Below are 27,500 nucleotides of genomic sequence, written 5' to 3'. Positions count from 1 at the left end.
ATGATGTAGTATTTAACTCCATAGTGGGCTCACTACCCACAGTGCTACTATTTTTTATTATTTTGAAAAGCATGTTTACCTCCCACTCTCCTGTCACTCAGGAGAGTGGGAGGTAAAAATAAAAAAATGACACTCATGTGAAGTGAGGGGCACTCTTATCATCATACATCATCATACGTCATACATCACATTCCGTGCAAACACACAAAGCTGTGCATAGGAGGGTCTAGTGCCCCTCAACATTGGGGGGAGCACGGGGGTTCCCTAAGCTAAATGACTGATACTTAGAAACATGTAATTACATGTTTCTCCATTTATACAGGTGCGTCGGGCCAAGACTGCAAGACTGTATTGGCTGGATGGACAGGTACCATTTTCCCTACACAAACACACGTGCGCACACACGCACGCATGCACGCGCGCGCGCACACACACACACACACACACACACACACACACACACACACACACACACACACACACACACACACACACACACACTGATTAATGAGTAGCTGTGAGGCCTCAAGGTCCCCACATCTGTGTTTGTATTTGTCCTATAATGTGCATCAGAAAATAGCCAATCTTCAAGCTCCCAGCGCGTCACATTGCACTGCGTCACACTGCATTGTGGGCTTGTAGATCTGCTATTTACGCCGCAGGGCGCCACCATATACGACTCAAGTATAAATCTTTGCGTAAAATTCCTTGCGTGCAACCAGATCTCCCAGCAGATCTTGATGAATTTTTCAGCGCGTTACCGTTCTTCTTGCGGCGGGGCTGTGGGGTTGAGAGGGCGTGAGACTTGGGGCATGGTGGGGATGGGTAAGGGTGGGCTGTACACTGGAGGGTAAGTGGGAGGTCACCGTGGAGAAATAAAACAGAGGCACAAAGGGCTTTGCAACATGGCCAGGGACAGCACAGCATGGTGCAAGTACAATTCCAATGGGTCAGGAGAGCCATTGGAATTGGAGACAGACAGACAGACAGACAGACAGACAGACAGACAGACAGACAGACAGACAGACAGACAGACAGACAGACAGACAGACAGACAGACAGACAGACAGACAGACAGACAGACAGACAGACAGACAGACAGACAGACAGACAGACAGACAGACAGACAGACAGACAGACAGACAGACAGACAGACACATACGTTAATTGACAAAAAAAAGGGGGGAAAAGAAAGAAAATGTTTGAACGTGGAGATATGAGGTTTCTGCCCGATGCCAACGACGACACGGGTGTAATAAAAGTAATAGTCAATGAGAGTAGTTGTATTATAGACCGAGAGAAAGAAAAGACAGACAGAGATGGGATTCTATAGATAGACTAAGAAAAGCCCATTCTGCTGACCTACTGTATCAGTCCATCTATCGATCGCTGCTCGCTATCCTGAACCTGTTACAGCACAGCTGTCGAGGCAGGAAGCAGTGTTGCCATGTCTGCGGCTTTGGGCTTGTTTGTCTGTCGCATAGAGTTATAAAGGTTAGAGAGCCCCGCCCCCCCCGCTATCCATTTCAATGGAAGTTGCTCAGTGGTGTTTTGAAGCACCCGGAAGAACGCTCTACTTCCGTATTTGCCAACCACATTTTGGTTGGCAAATGCGGAAGTGCAAACGAGCGATCAATGTTAAACCCCAGCGGCACAGGGTTTCCTTGTCATAAATGCAGGGGCACTTCCAGCTTTCACCACTATGTCTCACAGCTTCAACATTGGCAAGCCTTTCTAGGCGCTTGGTCTGTAGTCGCTTGTAAATATTGGTAGTTGCGGGTTGCAGGGAGTTTTTTTGGGGGGGCCTTGTTTCTAAAGTGTAGTTGTTTCGGCTTGCTTCCTAAATGTTGTTTAAAGTTAAACCAGTGGTTCTCAAACATTTTCATGTCAAGAAGCCTCAAATGAATATGTAATTGTCCCCTATGTAAACATTTTGTGCCAGGGACATGGTGCAAGATTTGTGCAAGCACACAACGCGCTGTGAGCTTGTAGATCGGCTATTTTCCAGTAGCTGCTGCACAGTATAGTCGGTTCTACGATATATTGGGCTTGTTTTCATATACCTGGGTGCTTATTTTCTCTCACAAAGTGTGGCAACACTGGAAGGTGGGGGTGAGGGTAGGGGGAAGGGGACGGTGTACAGAGACCAGATAAACATCTTACGCCCGTAGCGGTATAAAAGGCCCCTCCGGTCTCTTGACGGGATTAAAAGAGCTCTCAATCCTCTGATAGTGGCTGTGTGAGAGAAGGGGGTAGAGGGGGGGGGGGGGTGCAGCCGGACAGATAAACACTTCCGCTCTTATCTCACACCAGATAGCTCTCCCTGCCCGTTGGTGCAAGTACATTTACTCAAGTGTTAAGTACTTAACTATAGAGTATACTTCTACTCCACTACATCTCAGAGGCAAATATCGTACCTTTTTTTGCTGTACAATTCTTTTAAAACAGTATATAGGCCTACTAGTTACAGATTTAGATCAATTACAAAACATGCATTAACCGCTTTGGCCCTGTTTTATGTTTCAGCTATTTTATATTTCTGCTATCTTCAAATTTCACAGATTTTGAAAGATCCGGACAGGCACCCGTAGTGTCTTTGTCAGGTACCTGTTGTACCTGTCTGTCTATGTCCCTTTTGTCCCAATATGAAGATCTACGTATCTGTCTGTCTGCCTGTGGACATTTTTTATGGCCAACATATGGAGATCCCTAATATCATTAATACATTATAATGGCACGCCTATATATGGACATATTGGTCGGATCTGCGGTTCTGGACACACGCATATCCAAATGAGTCGGCGGCGGGCACCACAATCCCTCGAGTCTTTGCCACTGCACACACAGAGTTTGAAGTCGGTCATGTAGTCCCATATGGGGCATAGCAGTCGCATTCAGTATGTGTCTCTGGACAGCCGTATCTCCCTTACGGTCCCATATATGCATACTGTATATGGGGTTTGTTTACGATTATGTCAGAGTTACGAATACGGGCCTTTTACTTGTAACAGAGTACTTTTGGTGGTATTATTGCTACTTTTACTTAAGTAAAACTAATCAGAGTACAGTACTTCTCCCACCAGTGTGCTCTTATCACATCTTGGAAAGCTGGCGAACTGTCCCCTGCCGGCGCTTCGCTCCGCCCAGCCTGACTCGCCCGCGCCGCACGTCTCATGTATCTGTTGGCATTTGAACGAGGCTGACACACAGGGCTTATCTGAGACCAGGGATTACAAGGAGCTGCTGCGTAATGTGAACCAGGGCTGAGGAGCTGTAACAGACCCACGCAACGGCTCATTGTGATAAGCAGTGAAGCACTGAACGATCGCTAAACAAATACACAAACTGGGACAAGACACTAAAACATGTTGCGTCTAAAGCGGTGCTTCTCAAAGTTGTTCATGTCAAGGTGACGATGTTTTGCTCGCTGCAAAACATCGTCTTACAACGAAATATAGGATTTGAATCTTATCTTTCTATTGTGAACCTACAGGAGCAGTACAGATGAACTATACAGAGACCTCAAATGGTTTCCCTTTTACACTTTCCACTTAGACGACCATTAACTGAAATCATGAGAAACCCTGCACAGACTGGCTGACATTACACAAATGTCTCTCTCTCTCTCTCTCTCTCTCTCTCTCTCTCTCTCTCTCTCTCTCTCTCTCTCTCTCTCTCTCTCTCCTCTCTCTCTCTCTCTCTCTCTCCTCTCTCTCTCTCTCTCTCTCTCTCTCTCTCTCTCTCTCTCTCTCTCTCTCTCTCTCCTTGCCATTTTGTAGTGTACTGTAATTATGTGCAATCCACTATGTGCAAAACTCAATCCACTCCACAACCAGCCACTTTTTCTCTTTCTGTTCCGACCAGTGCTGGAAAAAGTACTCAAATGTCTTACTTAAAATGTTCCTCACACTGAAGAAACATGTAGGAGCGGAATGTAGGACATTTAGCGGGGTCGTCACACATCATGCTGTTCAGCTTGGAAGGTCTTCCTGGTAGCATGCACTTAATTGGGTTTCCTATGTCCTACATCCTCAGTGATTGTCTCCACCAGGCCGAAGGCATGGGGGGAGAGTATGTTTTGCACTCCGTCCGTCCGCGTGTCCGTCCGTCCGTCCGTGTGTGTGTGTGTGTGTGTGTCCGTCCGTGAGCAGCTAATCTCGGCCACCGTTAACCCGGTCGATGCACACACACTCCCTGGATGCCAACGATGAACCTCTGCCCCAAACTTTCCAGAACGGCCTGTTATAGCGCCACCAGGAGGCCGCTTTGTGCAAAACAGGTTTTTGCACAGTACACCTACAGATTTTGTCCAAACATCACGCAAATTGGTACACAGTCTCTCTAGAGCCATTCAACCAAACCGGTCTTTCAGATTTCTCACACTCCATCCTGATTGGTTAAGATTGGCTTCCAAAGTTCACAGGAGTGCTCAGTTTCAAACAAAATGCTGCAAATCATGAACACATCGCGTGATTTCCGTGAAATTGTGCACCCACATTCCCACTAGGCCGAGGACAAAATGCCACATGAACAATTTCAACTCAGCCTCAAGGTGGCGCTATAACTGGCCGAAAAGTGTTTTTTACCTCTAACTGCATGGATCTGTGGATAACCTGGTGGAGACCTGTGCCCAGAAGGGCACTTTTTCTAGTTCTTCCTAATCCTATGTCCGATGTCCTTCGAGCAGGCACAAGAGACTTGACACGAGTATAGCAAAATGACCGACAGACTTCAACTTCCTGTATAGGAGTTATAGGATGTAGAAGATCTATAGGGCAGGTCAGAGTGAGGACGCACGCCTATTCATAATCTCCCTCTTCCTTGCCTTCAACCTGTCCCCCACCCAAACCACCTGATAGGAGATTCATCGGCATTGTCCGATTCTAGTTGTTTGATAAAGTTAAATCTGACTTGCCTAAGCCTGCAGTGCAGCTACCCTGTTACAATTGTGTTTTTTCAGAATGGACAATTAAAAAAAAATACAGAATAAGATCATAATCGACAAAACCACCCTCTCATCTCCTCTTCCTACATCCATCTCCCCTATAGGCTGACCATACGTTTCATAACGTAAACGTGGTAGTAAGTGAATGTTGATAGCCTTGACATTTCAGTCACCGTGTCCCCCTTCTTCTCCCCAGGACTCCCCTCATCGCAGCGGGGGTGATCGGTGGGCTCTTTGTGGTGGTGATCGTGGGGCTGAGCGTGGCCGTGTCGATCCGCCGCAAGAGCATTAAGAAGAGGAGAGCCCTGCGGCGCTTCCTGGAAACAGAGGTGAGGTCATGTATGCCCCCCCGCATACTGAAACAATGTTTCTCACAACCAAATGGACCCTACACGGGTCAAGGAAGTGTTTCAAGTCATTAACACTGAGGATTTTACAATGTAGATGCGGGTGCCGGACGACACATTGGACTCAAGAAGTCACTATAAGCATTTTTTGGGAGTGAGAGTGTGTAGGAAAAATAAATAAAAACACTCTGCATTGAGCACTGTGCATAGTACATGCAAAGAGCAGTAGTGGAAAGTGCTGTATTGGTACTTTTACTTAAGTAAAACATTTGAGTACTTTTTCCACCACTGGCAAAGAGCAAGTTCAGTCAGGAGTTGCTGCTTGTCGACCATTGCTCTCGGCCTCAGCTCTTCTCAAACAATCACAAACTCACTTCACTGAAGAGCACCCTATTTAATTCCTTGTTTGCTGCTGCCTATGCTGTCTGTGCTGAAGCTGCTACTTTTAAACCTGGCTGCTCACCCTCCACCAACCCATCTACCTCCTGTTGTTTAGGATCTCCTTTTATGCACCATGAGAGTTCTGTTCTCCCTCAGTGCACCTAATAGAAGCCAAAACCAATTTAATGTTGCATTGCTATTTTTTTATATACATATTCATTAAAAACCTTTTAATCCATTGATGAGTTCGGGAAATCCTTGAAATGATGTGAGCTAAACTATACGGCAACCCCAATCTATACAACCCCCGAATCCTCAGTGTACAAATGAAACCAAATGGACCCTCCATTTGGCTCCATGTGTATACACCCTCAGAGTTACAGAACTGTAAAGGGTCCATTCAGGCCCCCCAGTGGTCCTCGGACCAGACACTGTCAGAGGTATTCATTGTCATGTACAATACTATGTCTGCATTATACAAAGTAGAATTATTGTGCTGCAGTTTTCCTCTGCAGTGAGGATAACGGTCAAATAAAAACAATATAGAAGTGATGGAGATAAAAAAGGATCAATAAAAGCAAAACAAAGCAATGGTGCATACTGTACACTGAAGAGGGAGAGGTTTTTGCCCTTCATTGAAGACTTGACTCTGTGTCAGAGTATAAGTGTGAAAAAGTACAGTTGAGGAGAGGAGAGGCACTGTTTCAGAAACAAGTACAGGGGAGGGGAGTATGCCATTAGCAGGTCCCAGCTGTTGCGAGTGAAGAGTGTGTTTTTGTGCTGGTAATGTTGTCAGTAATGAAGACATAGAGCCCTCATACTTCTCGTACACATACTCTTCACCAGCTGCAAACCTCTCTGCCTAATTTCTGTAGGAATAGCATTGGAATAAATGCACTCTAACGCGCACAGACTCCATGCCAACACTTGCCTATTTTCCTCCCTCCAAATTCCTCTAGCTATTATTTTGTGTACACATCACCCACAATGGTGTACAACTGTGCATGAATTCACATTACAAGCTCAGCGCAACCATATCATTGCTGTCAGGCAGAAACCTCATATCTGCATATTTTAACTTTATGGGTTTTTTCCCCCGGAAATGTACGCCCTACTTGATCATACTAAAGCGTCACACAAAGAGATCAAAAGTAGCAGTAGTACTCACATTAGACAGCCTACATACGGATCTGGCGTGTACGTGGCCGCGCACACTTATTTGTCCTTTATCTGCTCAAAATGAGACAATACAACCTGAAAACAAGCTAAGCTAATGTTGATGCTGCCACCAGGCGATGCTGCTCCTTCCCTAGAGCAACAACAGTGTCGTTAGCCAAGAGGCCAATAGCAAGAGGGGCCAACTTTGCATTACTTCCTGTATTTGCGTGAGGTGGGCGGTAACGTTATTAGGAGACGGAGTTGGAGTCTATTCATTTCCAATGGGAGAGTGAACGTGAACACAGCTTCTGAACCATTCCTTACCTCCATGGTCACTGAACTAAATACTGGACCCAATCATCACAAGGCACACAATATTTCAAAGATATTCATAATAAAATGGCTTCTTTTAGTGAGACAAATCAGGATAAAATCGACTTTGTTATCGACCCTTCTTTATCCCAGCAAAAAAATCTTGCGAGATTTGAGAGGAGTCCAGAACAGTCTCTCTGTCCATCTGCAATTTGACGGACGACACATAGGGGGCTCTGGCCCCATATTTAAGATGAGAATATGTAAATACTATAATGTGAAATGAATGGACATATTAAAAGTGAAATAAAATGTGTGTTCCAATGCTTAATAATAATATAATTTTCCATAACTGTCTTAGACTCTTGGTTGGGGGCTGATTTTGGTAATGGGAATTGCTAGTATTTGGCCATCTTTATTTACTTCACTTTCATCTTTCCGGATTCCTTTTGAAGAATAAAGTGTCTGCGTGCGTTGATGATTTGCTGTGAGACCATAATAGTAGCAGCATAGGGGCACACTCCATCGGTCTTTGGGTGGCTGGCTTCAGCACCACAGTACAGAGTGGGACAGTGGACAGCTCCACTAGTGCTGCAGCTTTTGGCTTTAACATCTTCAGCACCACCATGTGTGGACAGCTCCCCGTACACTGCAACTGCAGGCTGCCTTTGTGTGTGGTGGTGTACTTGTATTACTACACTTGTGAGAGCCAAATGTCCTCACAAGTATTATAGTATAATTTGAGAAGGAGACATTGTGTGTGTGTGTGTGTGTGTGGTGTGTGTGTGTGTGCGTGCACGCGCCTTCGTCCCTCCCCTCCAGCAGCTCTCTGGTCCTCTTTGCTCCAGCCTGTGAAAGCTGATTTAGAATTCCATTTAAATGAAGAACGGCTATTGTTTTTTAATCAGACGGCCACCGTGAGCTGGGGAACACAGGCTATGGACCAGAGAGCTGATTTACCATCCTCTCTCTCTCTCTCTCTCTCTCTCTCCCTCCCCTCATTCAGTTATCCTCTCCTATAACTCTAACTGTTTTCTTCTCCTTCTCACTCCTGTGTCTAATTCAACTTCTCTCGTTCCTCCACCGCTCGCTTGCACGCTCACTCCATCCACCCTCTCTCCCTCTTATAGGCTCTTGCTGTCTCCTTTTCTCATCCCATCTCTCTCTCTCTCTGGCGTCAGTCGCTCCATTCCGCCACTTGATCGGAAATTAAACAACGAGAGCACGAGCACGCTCCTCTTCAAGCGCCGCAATTATCCAACGCCTCACACACCCCAATACACCCCTCCCTCCCTCCCTGTGCTCGCCATTGTGCGAGTTTGTAAAGTTCAAGCTGCCTGAGCGAGCGGACTGAAAGGACAGACACATTGACTGAAGGGGCAAGGGATTGAATCAGCCACATTGATTGGGTTCATGGTACCAGTGTGATGAATGTCTCTTTATGCTGATTGACTGCACAGGTTGATTAGCTTGTTTTTTTCTTTTCTCATGAGGAGGATGCATGTGGCAGAGATGGATAAGGAATATAGAACCTGTGACAAACATTATTACAAGATACTGCTGCCCCACAAAATAATGATTGTAGTGTTGTGGGGGACTGGTCAGTGGGTGTCAAAGTGGGGGACAGGGAACCCCCAGGGGTACTTGAGGGGGGTTAGACCTCTTTGGCTCTTCAAAAATACAAGCTCAAAATGTGACATGGTGCACACATTGTGAGCTTGTAGATCAGCTATTTTTAAAATATCATACTATAATTCTAACAATGTCTGTCTGTCTGTGTGTGTGTGTGTGTGTGTCTGTCAGAAACACTGCCGTAGCTCCTTACTGCCTGCACCAATCACTCCCACTTTTCACACAGGCATTGACCATATGAATATGGAGGGCGTAACGAAGCCCTTTTTTCGATTTGACACATTAATGATTATGAATTAATTTATTAGTCAATTACAAACGCACCCGGGCGCAGTACCCCCCACGGCCACAAGGTGGGGCAAATATCTCACAACGGGTAAGGACTAGTATATAAATATATATCAAGCAACATTTTGAAAATGTTTGTATAGTTGGAAAAAAGTTATTTTTACTGTAATTATCCACCCACTGCCAGTGATTTTTTTTTTAATTCTTACTTTTTAAGTAGTCATATTTATCTCCAGTTCGATCGAACACGGAGGATTTCTCGGTGCTTCCGCAAAAAAAAAAAAAAAAAAACTAATAAAATGTCACATGCGTGTGTTTGTGTGTGTGTGTGTGTGTGTGTGTGCTTGCGTGCGTGCGTGCGTGCGTGCATGCGTGTGGGTGTGCGTGTTCCAGTTGGTAGAGCCCCTCACCCCCAGCGGCACGGCCCCCAACCAGGCCCAGCTGCGCATCCTCAAAGAGACGGAACTGAAGAGAGTGAAGATCTTGGGCTCCGGGGCCTTTGGGACCGTTTATAAGGTAACGCGTGTGCTCACGCACGCATGCACACACGTATGCATGCACACACAGACACACACACACACACACACACACACAGGGGTAGAGTGTCCGCTTGGCAATAGGACTGTCTCACAGCCATTCCCCGCCCCCTTTCCACGCCCCCTTTCCAGACCTAGTGGTGATGACATGACTCTATAGACATTACATGTTAAAAGACCTACTGTACATTCAGAAGCCATAAACAACGTTTTTCTGAACTTTATTCTATTTGTTTTAGCGGTCTTTACATCTTGTTTTCTTCATAATAATATTGGTCTTTTACATTTTAACATTTGGAAACGGCCTTAAATGGTGCAGAGAAAGCAGGTAGGGATGTAGCTCTGGTACATGAGTAAGGCTATGGACCAGAGCTAAATCCAATGAGTTTCACCTTTCAAGATCACCACCTCTGGGTGGTTTTTCAACCTTCTCAATACCAACATAGCGCAAATGATTAATATTATGCCCCGCCTTTATAAAATGAGCTGCAACAGGATTGCGTTCGTCACCAGTTCTTATACAGTTCCTATGCTCGGTAATCCTAGTGCGTAAAGCACAGGATGTCTTGCCCACAAATGCCAACATTGCCAAGCCACAAGGACACCGGATAAGATATACCACATGTGTGGTGCTACATGTAATCGCACCACGTATGGATATATCTAGATTTAGAAGACATTTGAAACATTGAAGCTCTTGCTACTGAAATGATTGATTATTTTTATGGAGAAATCCCGTCATTTACCATGCATCTCAGGACAGCTTGCCATGTCTCCTCTCTTGCTAACATGCCTATTGGACAAGGCTGGGTTGTGGAGGGACTTAGCGAAGGGCTAATTGCTCCTGATGAGCAGGTTGGTGCCTTCAATCAATCATTGTAAAGCTCCTTGGATAAAGACGCTATAAAAAAGCACCATTTACCATGTACATGTGTTACTGTACATGCACGTCTCACTTGGCTCAGTGTCAAGGAAAGACTTTCTGCTTTTTGTACTTTGAACTTGTCCCCTACGGCTATGGTTAGTATAATCAAGGGTCGTCTGTACACAAAAACAAATCACTAAAAGTCGTCAAAGTCAAACGTGGTAAACACGGGGGCCCCCAGCCCCCTGTACTTCCATGCCATGCCCAGCCTCTCACCACCAGAAATAGTTTCCTTCTACTGAGCAGCATTGAATATTTCCCTCCACTGTCCGTTCATAATGTTCCACCATCAAACCCGGGACAGTCCAAAGGCTTACTGGCCCCTCCGCCCCTTTCTGTTAGATCCAAGCTGTCAGCCTCAGAACAAAAAAAGTGTCGGAAACGAATGCTACAGGCAGCCGTACGATTTAGATCCCAGTCGTCGGTGTCTCAGCTACCGGCCTCTCCAAATGTTATACTCCCGTCTCCAAATCCCAGTGAAATAATCCCAACTCTAGCCAATACCTGGGAATGGCCTAGGAGTACACCAACACAGCATAGGCTCCCATCTCCACAAAATAAGCAACATTCTCAGGTCGCTCCAGGAGTCCAACACCCTAAAAACAAGGGTCTAAATAAGAATCCTCCGTCCACAGCGACTCCATCGATTGCGATAATTTCTGATTTGATCCTTAGAAATGTAAAGGTTCCACGTGCTGAAGTGTTTTGCTTCCCTGGAGCCACCATTCCTGTCCTGATCGAAAAGCTACCAGGTGTAATCGATTCACTACCGAATTCAATCAAGAAAATGATCATTCATGTCGGGACCAATGACCAATCCCGTTGTCACTCAGAACTGACGAAGTAGCATTTTTTACAAATGATTGACATTTTAACTAGCAGCAAACTGCCCTTTTTTATATCTGGTCCCATCCCAACGTTGTCTCACGGCGACACGTATTATAGCTGAATCCTTGCTTTTAACACTTGGCCCAAACAATTCTGCTCCACCCACGATTTTAACTTCATAGACAATTTTAACTTGTTCTGGTGCCGTCCCTCCTTTTTTAATCGCGACGGACTCCACCCGAATAGACAGGGTGCCCAGGCACTATCAGCCAATATCGGTTACAATGTACGCATCTCTCCTCCACCACCACCGATCGATACTGTGTTGATCAGTCCGGTGGTGTCCCGCTATTGACGTTCCCCCCAAACCGGTAGTTCCGTTAGTTCCGCCCTGGCCACCACTAACGGACTGGGACCACCACCTGCGTCGTCGTCTTCATCGTCGTCTTCATCGTCATCGTCGTCGTCACCATCATCATCATCATCACTCCCCCAGCATATTAGTTCAGGTCCACTCACAGCTCCTATTACTCATGCTGATTCTATTTCCATCTCCTGTCCGCTATCCATCCCTGTCCTCACTAGGACAAGACTACCTTCAGTTAATTTCATCCCTCGTCACCCCATCAAATCTCATTCATATTCCCTGTAGACCCAATACTCCTCCCACTAAATGTGATAACAAGCTTAACCTTGCCTTGTTTAACATCAGGTCACTAACAAATAAGTCCTCCTCTGTAAATGATATAATCTGTAAAGAGAAGCTAGATATAATCTTTCTAACAGAGACATGGCTTGGCTCGGATGGAGCTGTTCTCCTAGCGCCAGCCTGTCCCGCAAACTACAGTTTCATTCACTCTGTTCGCGAGGCTAAGAAAGGAGGTGGACTGGCAATATTTTTTTCAGACACATTAAAAGTCAAGGCTCTGACCCTGGGCAGCTTTACATCCTTTGAATACCAGGCCACTATATTACTTGGTCAATCCTCTATGCCAATGATTAGCATTTATCGCCCGCCAAAATGCAGTAAAGCAATATTTCTAACTAAATATATAACTAAATAATACTAAATATCAGAACTTTTATCCATCTGCTCCACTAACTATGACAGAACTCTTATCTCAGGTGATCTTAACCTGCACCTGGATGATGCTACAGATGCTGTGGCTATGGGTTTCTTAGAGTTATTGCACTCCTTTGAGTTTATCCAACATGTTGTTGGGCCTACACATAAACATGGGCACACTCTGGACCTGGTGATTTCTAGAGGGATGAACATCACTGTGGAAAGGACTATTGAAAGGCCTGAGCTATCAGACCACTATTTGCTGTGTTTTAATATGACTGTCTCTGATCTAGAGAAAAACATCACTGAATATACCATAACAAAGCGTTTTTTTTTTTAGCTCTTCTGCAGCCGACGAGTTCTCTCGTCATCTGCCCCCCCCCCCCCCCCCCCCTGCCCGATACTCCCCCAGTAAATGATATGGTTCAAAATTTTAATCTTAAACTAGTCAGCTCTTGATATAGTGGCTCCCTTTAAAACAAAAAAGAAACATAACACCAGAGTAACGCCCTGGTTAAATGAGCATACACGCTCACTGAAGCAAGAATGTCGTAGAGCTGAGCGAGCTTGGAGAAAAAATAAACTCACCATCCACTTAGAGATTCTTAAAAAGTCGCCTGTTGACTTGACACAAGGCAGGCATATTTCTCTGGCATTATCAATGAGAACAAGAAAAATGCCAGAGTCCTATTCTCTACCATTGAACGACTTTTAAACCCCCCCCAGTCCTACAAGCAGTCATTCCCGGCCTCTAAAGCTAAGTGTAATGAGTTTGCATGCTTTTTTGATAACAAAATCTTTAACATTAGAGCTGATATTATGAAAGGTGCTGCTGCTAGCGCAAACCTTCAAACAGCAGCTAATAGTCCCAGGGTAGATCTCTCCAGGGGGAGCCTATTATCGTTCTGCGCAATTGATGAAGACGAACTCCGCAAAACCATTTCACAGATGACATCATCCTCCTGTTCATTGGATACAATTCCCACCACCTTTCTCAAAGAGACAGTGTGATTGGAGATATCCTTAAAATTGTAAACAGCTCTCTACAATCAGGCGTCTTCCCAGACTCACTGAAGACTGCCGTAGTTAGGCCCCTACTCAAGAAACACAATCTTGATCCCTCTGTTTTGGGTAACTATCGACCCATTTCAAATCTACCCTTTCTGGGCAAGGTTTTAGAAAAATGCATCTCTCATCAATTGGATGTATTTCTACAAAACAATAATGTGCACAACAAATTCCAATCTGGCTTTAGGAAAGGGCACAGCACAGAAACAGCACTTGTAAAAGTAATGAATGATCTTAGGGTGTCTGCTGACAAGAAACATGTATCCATTCTCCTACTTCTAGATTTAACGGCTGCATTTTACACGATTGATCATTCAATTTTAGCGTTTGGAGCACTGGATAGGCCTGTCTGGTACGGCCCTGTCCTGGTTCACCTCCTACCTATCAAACAGAAGTTACTTTGTCAATCTAGCCGAGTTTGACTCAGACAAACACGACATCAGTTCTGGTATTCCACAGGGCTCGATTTTTGGTCCTTTTCTCCTTGTACATTCTGCCATTGGGCGAACTCATTACCAATCACGGAGTCAATTTTCATTTCTATGCTGATGATACCCAACTATATCTTTCTGTGGCGCCAGATGATCCCTGTGCTTTAGACCCGCTGTTGACCTGTCTGTCTAGCATCAAATGTTGGATGAGTGAGAACTTTCTCAAGCTAAATGAGGATAAGACAGAAGTTCTCATAATCGGTTCTAGCGAGCAGAAAGAATCAATAATAAGCAGACTTGGCAACCTGACTGTAGAAAGTAACAGTACAGTAAAGAACCTGGGGGTTATTATTGATTCTGAATTTAATTTTAATTCACACATTAATCATGTTACCAAGACTGCCTTTTTTCACCTTAGAAATATTGCACGAATCAGAGCCTATTTGTCCTTGGACGATGCAAAAACGCTAATCCACGCCTTTGTTTTTTCTCGGCTTGACTACTGCAATGCACTCTTTTCAGGACTGCCTAAGAAAACGACTGACAGATTACAACTTGTCCAAAATGCAGCAGCTAGAGTTTTAACTAGAACTAAGATGAGAGAACATATTACTCCAGTTTTGGCATCACTGCACTGGCTTCCGGTTGTTTTTAGGATTGATTTTAAAATTATTTTACTTGTCTATAAAGCTCTCAATGGTCTCGCACCTCCGTACCTCCGTGACTGCCTACCTAGATATGTCCCTAACCGCCCCCTCAGGTCCTCCAATGCTGACCTACTTGAAGTGCCTAAAAGAATGTGCACAAAAAAATATGGTGAGGCAGCTTTTTGCTTCTACGGCCCAACAGCCTGGAATAAACTTCCATTCGAGCTCAGACACGCACCCTCTGTAGACATTTTTAAATCTCAACTCAAGACTCACCTCTTCACTCTTGCTTTTAGTTGAGTTTTACTATGCACGTTCCTACCCTGCCCTGACTGATTTGCTGCATGTGGTGTTTTTATTTGTTTTTATTTACAGTATTTTATGTTCTTATATTCAATTTTGTTCTTTGTCATTTTAACTACTTGTGTTTTATTGTATTATATTTTTGTGTCCTGCCCTGTGAAGCACTTTGAGCTGCATTTATGTATGAAAGGTGCTATACAAATAAAGTTTATTATTATTATTATTAGAGATAGAGTTATGCCTGATCTATACTTAGTTGCACGCCTGTGTTGTGCAGTGGATCTACAAGCTGAGACGCGTTCTCAGGCCAGGGGCCACAACTGTACAATGAGTGTGTGTGGGGGGCCGCACAAGGTGCGCGCAACGCAGAACATTTGTGGGGATAATATATCTATACTAGCAGGTATATGCTACCTATAGATGTAGACCAATTTGACAGTGCATAAACATAATAAGGGCCTTTCTCTGTCCCACCTCTCTCCCATTGTTTATCTTGTGTTTTAGTTTCCAAGATGGCCGCAGCACCAGCAGGGGGTGGCCTTACTGGGCTGCTTTCACACATTCAAGACACCTGTCTTGTGTCTGTCTTGTGTTTGTGTATAATGGCCGCTCCAATGCATTTCCAATGGAAGCCCATATGGTTTGACCAAACATTTTGTTTGATAGGGGGGAGGAGGGCAGAACACATCCATCAAAGCTGTGTTCAGACACAAGGCAAGTGTCTTGAATGCAGCCCAGTATGTTGACCCCACCCGCTCACCTCCGCCCCACCCCCTCCTGGTGATGTGGCCATCTCGGATCCTAAACACAATATAAACAACGTGAGAGGGGTGGGGCAGAGAAAGGCCCTTATTGCCTTGACATTAACGTGTGTGTGTTTGTGTGTGTATGTGTGTGTGTGTGTGTGTGTGTGTGTGTGTGTGTGTGTGTGTGTGTGTGTGTGTGTGTGTGTGTGTGTGTGTGTGTGTGTGTGTGTGTGTGTGTGTGTGTGTGTGTGTGTGCGTGCGTGTGTGTGCGCATGTGTGTGTGCGTGCGTGCATGCGTGTGTGCGTGCGTTTTTTGCCTCAGGGTATTTGGGTTCCAGAGGGGGAGACGGTGAAGATTCCGGTTGCCATTAAAATCCTGAATGAGGCCACAGGACCCAAAGCTAACGTGGAGTTTATGGATGTGAGTATTGGCAGCCCACTGTTTTCATCATTTGAGGCAAGATGTTCAAAACAGACCGGAATGTGAAAAATCGGACAGATGGTCCCCAGATGATTTGCTTAACACTTGCTTAACACATGATTTTGTTAACTTCACGAGTTACACAAGTTAATTGATTGCAGAACAGCAATCAATTAAGTTATGTTTTCATTGTTTAATTTGTAATACGTTTTAAGATACAGGGTTTCCATCGGACAGATGGAAAAACATTTGTTGCACTGGCAAGCAAAGGGTTCTGGGAAATTGAGGCCCAATGCATTTCAATGGTGGCGGTGGCGCACATGCAGCGGACACGTTTGGCTTTGGAGCCACTTTGGAGTATTTCAGTTCAATAAGGGACATGTCTTTTAATGTCCAAATATGGGACGATTCTTGCATTTCAAGGGACGGTTGACAACCCTAGTGTTAGATTACACGGTATTCCTCTGAAATTGCTCTTTAATCATGAGATGATGATCTCGAGAGACACAGTTTCTCACAGACCGACAGAACAGTTTTCATTCACACCAAGACTGGAAATGCATAAAATAGTGACGTTGTATCCAAAGATTCATAGAATGTGGATCGCACGCAATACACACGCACACGCGCACACACACACACACACACACACACACTCATTTCCACAGGCTCCCAATGCGGCGAATGAGCCCCTCCATTTATAAAACATTCAGCATTCCGCTCCTTTCAAAAGAAAAAAAATGAAAGTAAAAAAAAAGAAATCTAATTATCGTGGTGCGTGATGCAACAGAGATGAAATAAGCTCCCCCTACCTCTCCTACAACACAAACTTGTGTTCTCACTCGCTCAACACTAGCAGCGAGTCAGCGACCCAATTGCACTTGGTGTTTTGCATTGAGTTGTCGACGGGCCGAGGGGCAGAAGAGGTTTGAGTGCGTTAGCGTTTCTATTCTTAACCAAGAGCCTATTTGATGTATGTCTTCTATGTCTACATGCATGTTGCTTTTGTTTGTTTTGGGATCTCGTTCCGGTTTTGCGTTCACGCAAATGCCGCCAGAGATCAAGACATTGGCAATGAGGACGACTTGATGACATTCACAGGCAATATACTGTAAACACGTGGTTCTCAAAGTGGGCTCCGTGGAGTGCAGCACATTTAGATTTTGCACTTTTGTTTGTATGTTGAAAATAGCCGATCTATCACAATGTCGCAGCGTGTAGATCATATATCTTCACAACTAAACATAAAATGACATATCTTTTAGTTCTACTGGAGCTCTACCCCACTAGTCCCTCCCTATATTATTTTAGTCTAGTTCTTCTTTGTTGACGACATTTTGTCAATATATTTAGTCAAAATTTTTGTCATTAGCTTTTATTTAATTAACAATCAACCATAGTTTACAATCAGAGTCGACAAAATCACTGTCACACTTGGTCCGTGAACCTCAGGCCCCTTTTTTATCCCCAATTTGAGCCTTTATGCCAATTGAGTCCTCCCCACACGCATATATCCGTGTGATGTCACTGCTGTTGTATCCTACTGACTCACCTACCAGTGAGGAGCCCCCACTGGGAGGATGTAGAGCCTTTATCCTACTACTATTTAAACGGCAATCAAAACGCGGCGGCACGTATCGCCACATGGCTCCCCAGGGAGACCTGGAGCTGCGGGGAATGTTTGGCCAGGCAGCCAAATGCCACCGTTGCCTCCCTTGCATGAGGATCAGTATGGGGATGAATAACCATTAAGGACTATCAAGTGGACCCGTTAGTTTCTGATGTCCCTGTGTGCGTGCGTGCGTGCGTGCGTGTTTGTATTACTATGCTTGTGAAGACCAAATGCCTCCACAAGTGTAGTAGTAGTAGAATTTGAGAAATAGACAGTATATAGACAGTATAGACGGACAAGATAATAACAAGTAAGACGCGCAAACGCGGGAAGCGAACGCAGCTCGTAAATTGCAATAACAATTAGAATAAATTACGTACTTTTTTTTTCTTTTTAGTTAGTAATTGTTCTAAGTTTTCTACTGTGTGTGTGTGTGTGTGTGTGTGTGTGTGTGTGTGTGTGTGTGTGTGTGTGTGTGTGTGTGTGTGTGTGTGTGTGTGTGTGCTACAGCTGCGCCCTCTGGTGGCGGGCGGGTGGTGTCACAGCGGGACAGACAGACAGACAGACACACACACACACACACACACACACACAGACATGATCTGCAGGGTCTCATAGTTAGTGCTCATTGCGTTCGCAATTATCTTGTACGGACAAGATAATATCTTGTACGGACGAGATAATATATTGTACGGACGAGATATTATCTATTTCCATTACGTAGGCAAGTCAGGATGTGACTCAAGTCAAGCAGTCCTGATCCCAGGCTACACAAAGGTATAGGTTAGATACAAAGCCACAGACACATCCAGAGGCATGCACAGACAGACACTGGGACGACATGCTCCAAAAATATCTGAGGTGGCACGGAAGGAGAAATGCCAGCTTGGGTTGCTGTGTGGTCACATTATTTCGGGCCCTTTCTTTTCCTATACCGGGTGCATGGGGACGTTATAAAGGCAGAACTTTAGGCCAGTGGTTCTCAAACGTTTTCATGTCAAGGACCCCAAAGTGTTGTACTGTATTTGGCCGCGGAGCCCCATCAGAAAATGATTTGTGCCCAGATGAGAAGATTTGTGCTTAAAAACAATTCTTTCATATATTTTCTAAAATAGTCAAAACAAACTTGCAGCGTGGTACAAAGTCATGCGCTGTGAGCTTGTGCATCTGAGGACCCCCTCTAAAATGAGATGTTGCATCTCAAGAGGTTTATCCTTTCAATAAAGGTATTACAAAAACAGCTTTTTATGGAATAGTCAATATGAATGCATAAAGATTTTAATCTTGATGCTATTGTGATGCTACTTTTTCTGGGGACCTATACATGCAACACGGTGATCTACATGCGACACGGTGTGAGCATGTAGATCTGATATTTTCATCAAAAAAAATTAATGGGAAATGGGACATTCTGCATAATCGGTACTTTTTTAAGTTTGATACTTTTGTACGTTTCCTCAAGTAAATTCCGGATGTTTAGTATTGAAGCATTGATACTTTTTTTAAGATTTTGTTTTTGCGGCTTACGCCTTTTTTATTGTTTTTTTTTTTTTTTAAGGGACAGACAGTAGGCTGACAGGAAACGGGAGAGAGATGGGGGAAGACATGCAGTAAAGGCCGTGTCGGGCTCGGGAGTCGAACCCGCGGCACACTGCGACTGGATTACCAGTCGGGTGCCCAGACGGTTACGCCACCGCCTGGGCAGCATTGATACTTTTATTTAAAGTAAAGCATTTGAGTACTTTTACCACCATTGCTTTGATCCTTGATGTCACTGAGAGGCTGCTCTGCACTGCAGGCAGCATGGGGGTCCAACATCAGCATACAACATCAGTGATTGATTTTGGTTTTCTGTGGATGATACTCTTTGTACTTCTGAATAGTCCACAGTCTAGTCAATTTTGAAATAAGTTGGATTTTCTTTCAGCTAGAAGAAAGTCAGAAACAAATTTGCACTCTTGACTCGTTTATTTCCTGGTCATCAGAGACATTCATTCTAGTTGAAGTCTTGACTTAACTCTCCCTCTTCCCAGAACTCAGAGTAGTACCGCCACCTCCTGATTAGGACCCAAGTTATCTGTCCTTCAAACCATACAGTATAGCATAATAATTATCCATCCATCCATCTGCAACCGCTTATCCATAGTCGGGTCGCGGGGGAAACAGGTCCACCAGAGGGTTCCAGACTTACCTCTCCAGAGCAACATTAGTAACTAAAGTACTTTTAGGGCATGGCGCAGTTTCGCTTAGTTCTTCTAGTAGTGTCAAAGAACCATGAGTGTGTGCTTGTCTCCTCCAGGAGGCCTTGATCATGGCCAGCATGGAACACCCTCACCTGGTGCGACTGCTGGGCGTATGCCTGAGCCCAACCATCCAGCTGGTCACACAGCTCATGCCCCACGGCTGCCTGCTCGACTATGTCCACGAGCACAAGGACAACATCGGCTCTCAGCTGCTGCTCAACTGGTGTGTCCAGATCGCCAAGGTAAGGATGAGCTGTTTTTCTTCTTTCTTTGTTTTTTGTTTTTTGTGTGTATCGTGGATATGGGGGCAGGTCAGCGATATTCAACATGTGTTTCTGGGACCAGGATATCGGTGTGTTTTGCATTTTATGTTGTTTGACATTTGGGTGTTATTGGTTAATTGTTCTAGGCAGCTCAGTTGGTAACGCACTGGCCTTATTTGGACCACAATGGTCTGGATTCGATCTTGGGCACCGCCAACTCGGTGTATGTGTCGCACAGATTTCTTTTTTCCAGTAGGGGTGACATGGAAACATACAGTACTATTCCTCAAACATTTCTGTTCTTCGCTCATAGTAATTGCTCAAACATCGCCACAGCAGGTTATTACATGTTCATGTTACATAGCAACTGCCGAGCAGCAGGACATGTTAGATTGTTAGGTCACACAGCTATCTTCAAAACAATTTCCACTTTCATAGCCGCAGTTGACTTGTGCTAGCACTATACAGGAACCGTGAAATAACAAGCCAACACTTTCTGTAGGGGTGGTAAATTGTCTTCTGGAGCCTGTGTGAACGGCATGGGTCCAACAATGTTCAAGGTTTCCGTTCATGTCTCAGGTCACCCGTGTAAATAGCATTTTTCATCCAAGGCAACCCTGAATTACATTGTTACTTTATAATTCACCAGGGCGGCTGTGGCTCAGGAGGTAGAGCAGGTCGTCCAATGATCACTGGGTCGGCGGTTCGAATCCCGGCTCCTCCTGTCTACGTGTCGAAGTGTCCTTGGGCAAGACACTGAACCCTACATTGCCTCCAATGAGTTGGTCGGTGTGAGCTTGCCACCATTGGTGTGTGAATGTGGGAAGTGAGGACGCTGGTGTTGACTGGCGTTGACATACAGTGTATGAATAAATGAACCATTGTAAGCGCTTTGAGTAGGCACGTAGTGCATAGAAAATTCATTATTATAGTAAATTTATGTCATATTACGGTAAATCTTTCCCCCTAAGATACAGTATGTGTTACGAGGAAAACTTGAGAAAGTAGTATTTTCCATTGCGACAGATACTTGAGCCCCAGCATCCCTATTCTGGGGTGAACATTCACCAAATATAGTAGTCACGTTGTGACGCGTGAGCTTGTAGATCGGCAATTTTTGGCAATGAATTGCATTTTTATAGCGCTTTTCCAAGTGCTCAAAGCGCTTTACAATGGTTCATTCATTCATACATTGGTAGAGGGTTTAAGTTGTTAAACTGAATTAAGTGATATTGATGAATTCCAAATTATTATCAAAGTATTCTGCGGCACCCCTGGACTTCACCATGCGTCACCATACCTGCATGGCACCCACTCTGAGAACTACTGACCTAATGTATAGTAAAGAATCCATACTCTATATACTATCATTACTTTGAATTTGTCACAAGCAGAAGCTGTGAGGCAAATTGTCTTTTCACTATAGGACATGCTCTCATGCTCTGTTGAGCACATGCCAAGAGGGCCTGCTGAAGTGTTCTGTACGCAGGGCCTGTTGAAGTGTTCTATACGCAGCGACTTTGATGAAAAGCTATTCAAAGCCTCGAGGATCACGAGAGTGGAGTTCAAGCATATCGTCGCTGTCGAAAACCGTATATTTCTTTGTAATTATTATTATTTTAAAAACTGTTTCAAAATATAGTAAAAATAGCCGATCTATGCGCTCTAAAATAGCAGCTGCTATTTTTTTCACTATACTTTTGCTTGAAACTATTTATACGACAACGACAAAGTGCATTAAGAAATGAGGAAAATCGACGACATCCAAGTGGAAGCCCCATAACCGCTGTGTGGATTCAGTGATGAAATATAGATAAGTCACGTGTTGCTGACTGCTGCTCCGTGCTCCTTTGATATGAGACCACCACCCACCGTGGGTCTACTATCTATCACTATATCATTGCTTTCGGCTCTTACCGTGTTGTGTTTTTTCCCCCCGTAAATGAACGCCCTACTTGATCATAATAGTACAGTGTCACACAAAAGCATCAAAAGTAGCAGATCGCGTTTTGAGCTCGTAGATCTGCAAATTTTGCTATTCTCTTTATTTGAATCCTGCAAAAGTAACAGATTTGGACATATGAGGTTTCCACCCGACGGAGACGATATACTTCTCCATTTCTTTCATTCTTCCTCTCCCCTCTCTGTCTCTGACATCCCCTCTCTCTCTCTCTCTCTCTCTCTCTCCTTCTCTGATGCTTGCCTTCTGTCTATCTGACACACACACGCACACGCACACAGGCACGCACGCACGCACGCATGTACGTACGCATTTTAGGAATGCCATTTTCATTGGGGGACCATAGAGTAAGTCCATAAGTCTAAAGCCAGAAAATAGCAAATTTACAAGCTCACAACATGTGGGGATATTATAATGGTCCTCACAGGTACACAAATACAATTGTTCACACAGGCACGTGCACAGGCACACTCATACACGCACACAAACACAGCATCAGCGCTATATCTGTGGCACTCTCCCAAACGTATGCAAACAATTTACTATCAATCAGTCGGCGGGTTCATTCTTTAAGGAGCCGCGCAGCCAGATTGTCAACCGGCATTGCTTATGTGGACATGTCATCCATCTTTCTGTGTGTGTGTGTGTGTGTGTGTGTGTGTGTGTGTGTGTGTGTGTGTGTGTGTGTGTGTGTGTGTGTGTGTGTGTGTGTGTGTGTGTGTGTGTGTGTGTGTGTGCGCGCGCGCTTGCGTGCGTTCGTTCGTGCGCACTTGCAGTCACTACCGCTTTGAATTGCCTCAAATCCCCTCTGCTCACTGCCCATGTTGCTGTGCGCAGCGCTATAGTTGGGCTTTAACAGGGAAGCAAAACACTTCTGAGCTAATAGGGGCCAAATTAAATTACCTGTGTGTGTGTACGTGTGCGGGAGATAGTTATGTGTACATACAAAAACAGCTTTTACTCTTAAGTGATTGAGCTATTGGTTACATAGCCTTGGGAACCAACCGTTCCCGAGCCTTGTGGCCCATATCGGGCATGGGCCTATCTATTGTTTCTCTTGTGTGAGGTAGCCTGGTGTGCACGTACAAATAATATGTACATCAAGCTGCATCTGCGGTTCTGGACTACTAGATATCCTACTCGCTTAGTATTTTCTTTATGTTGTCATAGGTACGTGGTCGGGGTAAACTTGTTTATGGTTGAGTCAGAATGTCGTCCGCCCACCCTCCCATTAACCAAGGATCGTGACAGGCCTAACAGGCTTGCGTGACAGCTCACTGTTGTGATGGGCGGTCAGGATCTGGACTGCAACTCTAAGACTGATGCATCGACAGAGAACAATAGAGGGAGTAAATAATTCAATGCCTGGCCAGACCTAGGCTTTAGAAGTTTGGTGAAAACTGTCAGCAGAGACAGACGTTCTTTCTACATTCAAACCCTGTTGACGAATCAATCGACACTCTCTCAGTAGCTTCTGCTCTCGCCGATAATGATTTGAACCTAGCCATGAATTCTATTAGCTGACAGCTATGGCTGCTCCCTCTCCTTAATGAATGCCTTATTGAATGTCGGCATGTGATTATGTACTCTCAACATGACTCTATTAAAGCTGAACTGTTGTGTACTGTCTGCACTTGAGTAATGGATGTACAGATGAATCACACTTTGTAGTAAGGTGGACTGAATCGTTTCAGTTTCACTGGTGTTTTCCTTCTTGGAGACACTTTAGGCCTAAAGTTAGGGTATGGTTATGATTGCACGGTTGACACTGTTGCCTAAGCAAGGCCAATGGTATGGTGGAAAAGGTGGGTTTTGAGGGAGGATTCGAACAGGGCAAGTATGAAAGCCATGGCATGGGACTGAATTCCAAAGGGACGGGGTTCCGTCTGAGAAAGCCCTGCCACACCGGGTTTGTTTCCTTTTCTTGAGAATGTCCAGAAGGTTGACCTATAGTAGGATGCATACTGTATACATACAGTATATTATATCGTTGCTGTCGGGCAGAAACCTCTTATCTCCATATTTAAACTTTTTGTGTTTTTTCGTAAATAACGATACTTGATCATGCTACAGCTTCACACAAAAGTATCAAAACTAGCAGATCTGCAAGCTCAAAACATGACGCTTTTGCACGTTCCTAGCTTGTCGTTACTATTTTAGATTTTGACATAATGAGGTTTCCACCCAACAGAGATGATATTAATGTTGGCAGCTAGGTGATGTCTCGTACTGTACTTGCACAAGAAACTAATAAAGTATTCTATATCTGCTGCAATACAGTGCACTATATGCTGTTAGCAGATGCCTCTTACTTGCACCTGCAAGTGACTGTGATATTCTGCCTCATTTGTATTTCGTTTTTTTGAGCATGTACCTTATGTATATTTGATATTGTTGTCTTGTTAAGTTATTGTGTTTCTTTCCCCCTCCATTGTTTCTTTCTCCATGACTGAAGTGCAAAACGTTGGGAGCTTGTTGTACACAAAATAATTCCACCCACTCTTTTTCACCTGTAAACGATAATCTCCTGCCGCGTATACACACAGTATCCTGTGTTGAAGGACAACACATTCTCACTCTCAGCACGGGTGACTGCTTGGGTGGGACACATTTGGCCACACGTCATAGGGTTTGCGTGTCTGGGGTACCCGTGACGTTGCATGCTGACTGGGGGGGATCTGCAATTCATCGGCTGAAGTGGACTATGCAATGTTCGGCATGACTCATGTCCACTTTAAACGACGCACCTCTGTCGTTTGAAGCGTTTATATTTTTTGGCGGCCATCACCCTTTCATTTCTTGGGTTTGAGAACAGTACTTCTACATTCCAGGAATGCAAAAATATTGAAAATATATGTACTTGTGAGATTGTAGATCTGCTTTTCAGTATGTTTTTCTTTTCTTTTCATTAATCACGCTGTGAGCTTGTACATCTGCTTATTTTCATGATTTGTATTGTCTTTTAATAATCGTTCATTAATCCTAATACTCGAGAAACAGCCGTGACATTGATATGAAGTCATATCTCCTCGGCCAGCCCCTAAAACTGGAACGCAGACAGAGCAGAAGCACACCAGCTAGCTACGTGTGCGTTGGCGCGTGTACGTTTAGCCCGCCTGATGAATCCTCTCATTAGCATGGGCCTCACGGCGGATCCTCGCTCATTAATAATGTATGGCGGGTGACCTGGTGGGGCCGTGACAGCCAAGAGAGAGGTTGGGGGTGGGCAGAGGGCAAGGGTGTGGCGAGGCCGCGTGAGCATGAACCTTGCCACCGCCGGAGCCTTGAGAGACAGACTCAGACGGACCTAGCGGGCATCAGTGAGTATAAACATTCATTTGTGAAAAATGAGTGAATTATAGTGTGGGAGAGGAAATCAGATGGCTGGTGCTAATGGAAGAGCTTATTAGTATTAATGGACTCCAGCTCACGGATGATGAAGCGCAGATAAGCACAGTAATGAGTCGTTGCCCTTGTTTACATTTGGGTGTTTCCATCGTGTGTGTGTTGGTCAAGGTCATATTATAATACTTTTGGATTTTTTATTTTTGGGCTCCTTTTTATTAGTTAGCTATTTTTTATTGGTTTTTGTTTTTGAAAAATGCCAATTGGTTTTTGTATTTGTCAGGTGCAGGATTTTAAAGTAAAATGTTTGTAAGTATAGTAGGCTTAAATGCTAATACAAACATGTGTTTGCTTGTGTGTTTGCTTGTGTGCATGCGCTTGTGTGTGTGCGCACTTGCACGTGCGTGAGTGTTACAGCCATGCACCTTATTAACCAAGGGCCCCCTGAGGGGTTATACCTGTGTTTTCGCTCACACAGTGGCCAATTACTGCAACTTGCTAAAACAATACACAGTTCATACATGTAATAAGATAGCGGTAAATCATGCATGGACCATATCTACCATAATATGAATTATACATCGCTCCGTGTAGTTGACAGTTGTTCACAGCGGGCGTGAATTTATTTATGCGTATGCAATGCGACAGTGGTGAATACTCATCCTCCCTCCCCCTCTATTTCAGAGTAGTAATTTGCGTGTGGTGACAAACGGCCGTGCCAGTGCACATATCTCAGCTCTGCAGCGCGTGGAGAGATTCACCGTATGTTCGGCGCGTTGTAATAAATAAGCGGGTTATGTGGTTATGATGGGCAAATATGTCCCCGTTACTGTAGTGGCCACCATCCGTTAAAATGATAACTTTAACTGATGGTTTAATATAATATTATTCTCCCTTGGAAGCTGCAGCAGCCACCCACCACCGACGCAGCCAAAAATGGCAGTAGACATATTTGTATAAGATATTGAAGCTGGGAGGAGAAAAAAGGCCCTGGCTTGATTAAAGGACTTATAGTCTGAGCAGGAGTTTTGTCCATGCATTAATTGTCAGTAGTCAACTGCTCTCATCCAACAGCTGCACTAGACAGATTCAGAACGTTGTTGCTTGAGTCCCCTCCCCCAAACACTGGCCAATTGTGTTCGTGTAGATGCTCGACAAAGCCAGATCCACCTCCCTGGTGGTGCATGGGCAGGAAATGTACCATTGCTCCACCCGAGCACCCATTGAGAACCAGTTTTTCCGTTTGCCCTGCAAGTGAATCGGCAGTTTTTCGGATTGTGTGTGTTCATGAGACACATCACTACGGACAGGATGTAACTGTAGATCAGACGTTTGTTGTCACAATTAATTTGCCTGTGTAATAGTAATAGCATTTAAAGGCTTCCCCCCCGGCCGTACCATGCAGGAGGTAGCCTGGGCACCATTTCATTTAGGGTATATGATCCTGTCGGGAGCGGATGATATCGTTACGTCATGTTGTAGTATTGTTTTGTAGTCGACAGGCAGGAACAACAGGCGGCAACTTTATTGAGGGAAAATGAAGGTTCCTTCCTTTTCCCTCAATAAAAGCTCTCGTAGCCTGTAGCTTTTATTGAGAAAAAAGGAAGGAACCTTCCTTTTCCCTCAATAAAGTTGCCGCCTGTCGACTTCAAAACAATACTACAACATGACGTAATGATATCATCCGCTCCCGACAGGATCATACAGACTTTTGAAACAGAGACCAGGCTTTCCTCCGAGGTGGTGGAAAGCCTGGTGAGGCGAGGTTATGCAGGACTCAGGAGGTACATGTTTGGAGATTGATGTGTCCTCATCATTTTTTTGTTACCACCCACACTGACTCCTCTGCTGCGATATCCTCCTACTTAGAACAATGACATTTAAACAAGTGACGGGTCGCACTCGGAGTAACAAGAGTGAGTTATAGTTTATTTTATTTCTTCTCCGTCTCCGTTATGTCTTTACAAGAAAGGACAAACGTTCCGCTTCGTCAGTGTGTAGAATTTGTACATCTCTGCTTCCTTTTAAAAGAGGAGGTGACAG

At 44.6% G+C, this 27,500-nt stretch overlaps 1 protein-coding gene across 2 annotated transcripts in view; it reads left to right on the top strand.

The window, feature by feature from the left end:
* The window catches only part of erbb4b (erb-b2 receptor tyrosine kinase 4b), a 457,442-nt gene that overhangs the window by 373,313 nt on the left and 56,629 nt on the right, over window positions 1-27,500 (top strand). For both annotated transcript variants that reach the window (XM_083776517.1, XM_083776516.1), the window contains 5 exons: window positions 323-367; window positions 5,142-5,274; window positions 9,457-9,579; window positions 15,936-16,034; window positions 19,946-20,131. In XM_083776517.1, the coding sequence (XP_083632643.1) occupies window positions 323-367; window positions 5,142-5,274; window positions 9,457-9,579; window positions 15,936-16,034; window positions 19,946-20,131 (586 nt within the window). The remainder of the gene's footprint in view (window positions 1-322; window positions 368-5,141; window positions 5,275-9,456; window positions 9,580-15,935; window positions 16,035-19,945; window positions 20,132-27,500) is intronic.

The sequence above is a fragment of the Protomyctophum parallelum genome (assembly GCF_964188405.1).
Source record: "Protomyctophum parallelum genome assembly, chromosome: 11".
In the NCBI taxonomy this organism is placed as follows: Eukaryota; Metazoa; Chordata; class Actinopteri; order Myctophiformes; family Myctophidae; genus Protomyctophum; species Protomyctophum parallelum.
The sequence above is the reverse complement of the archived record's forward strand: the minus strand, read 5'-3'. Positions and strand labels throughout refer to the sequence as shown.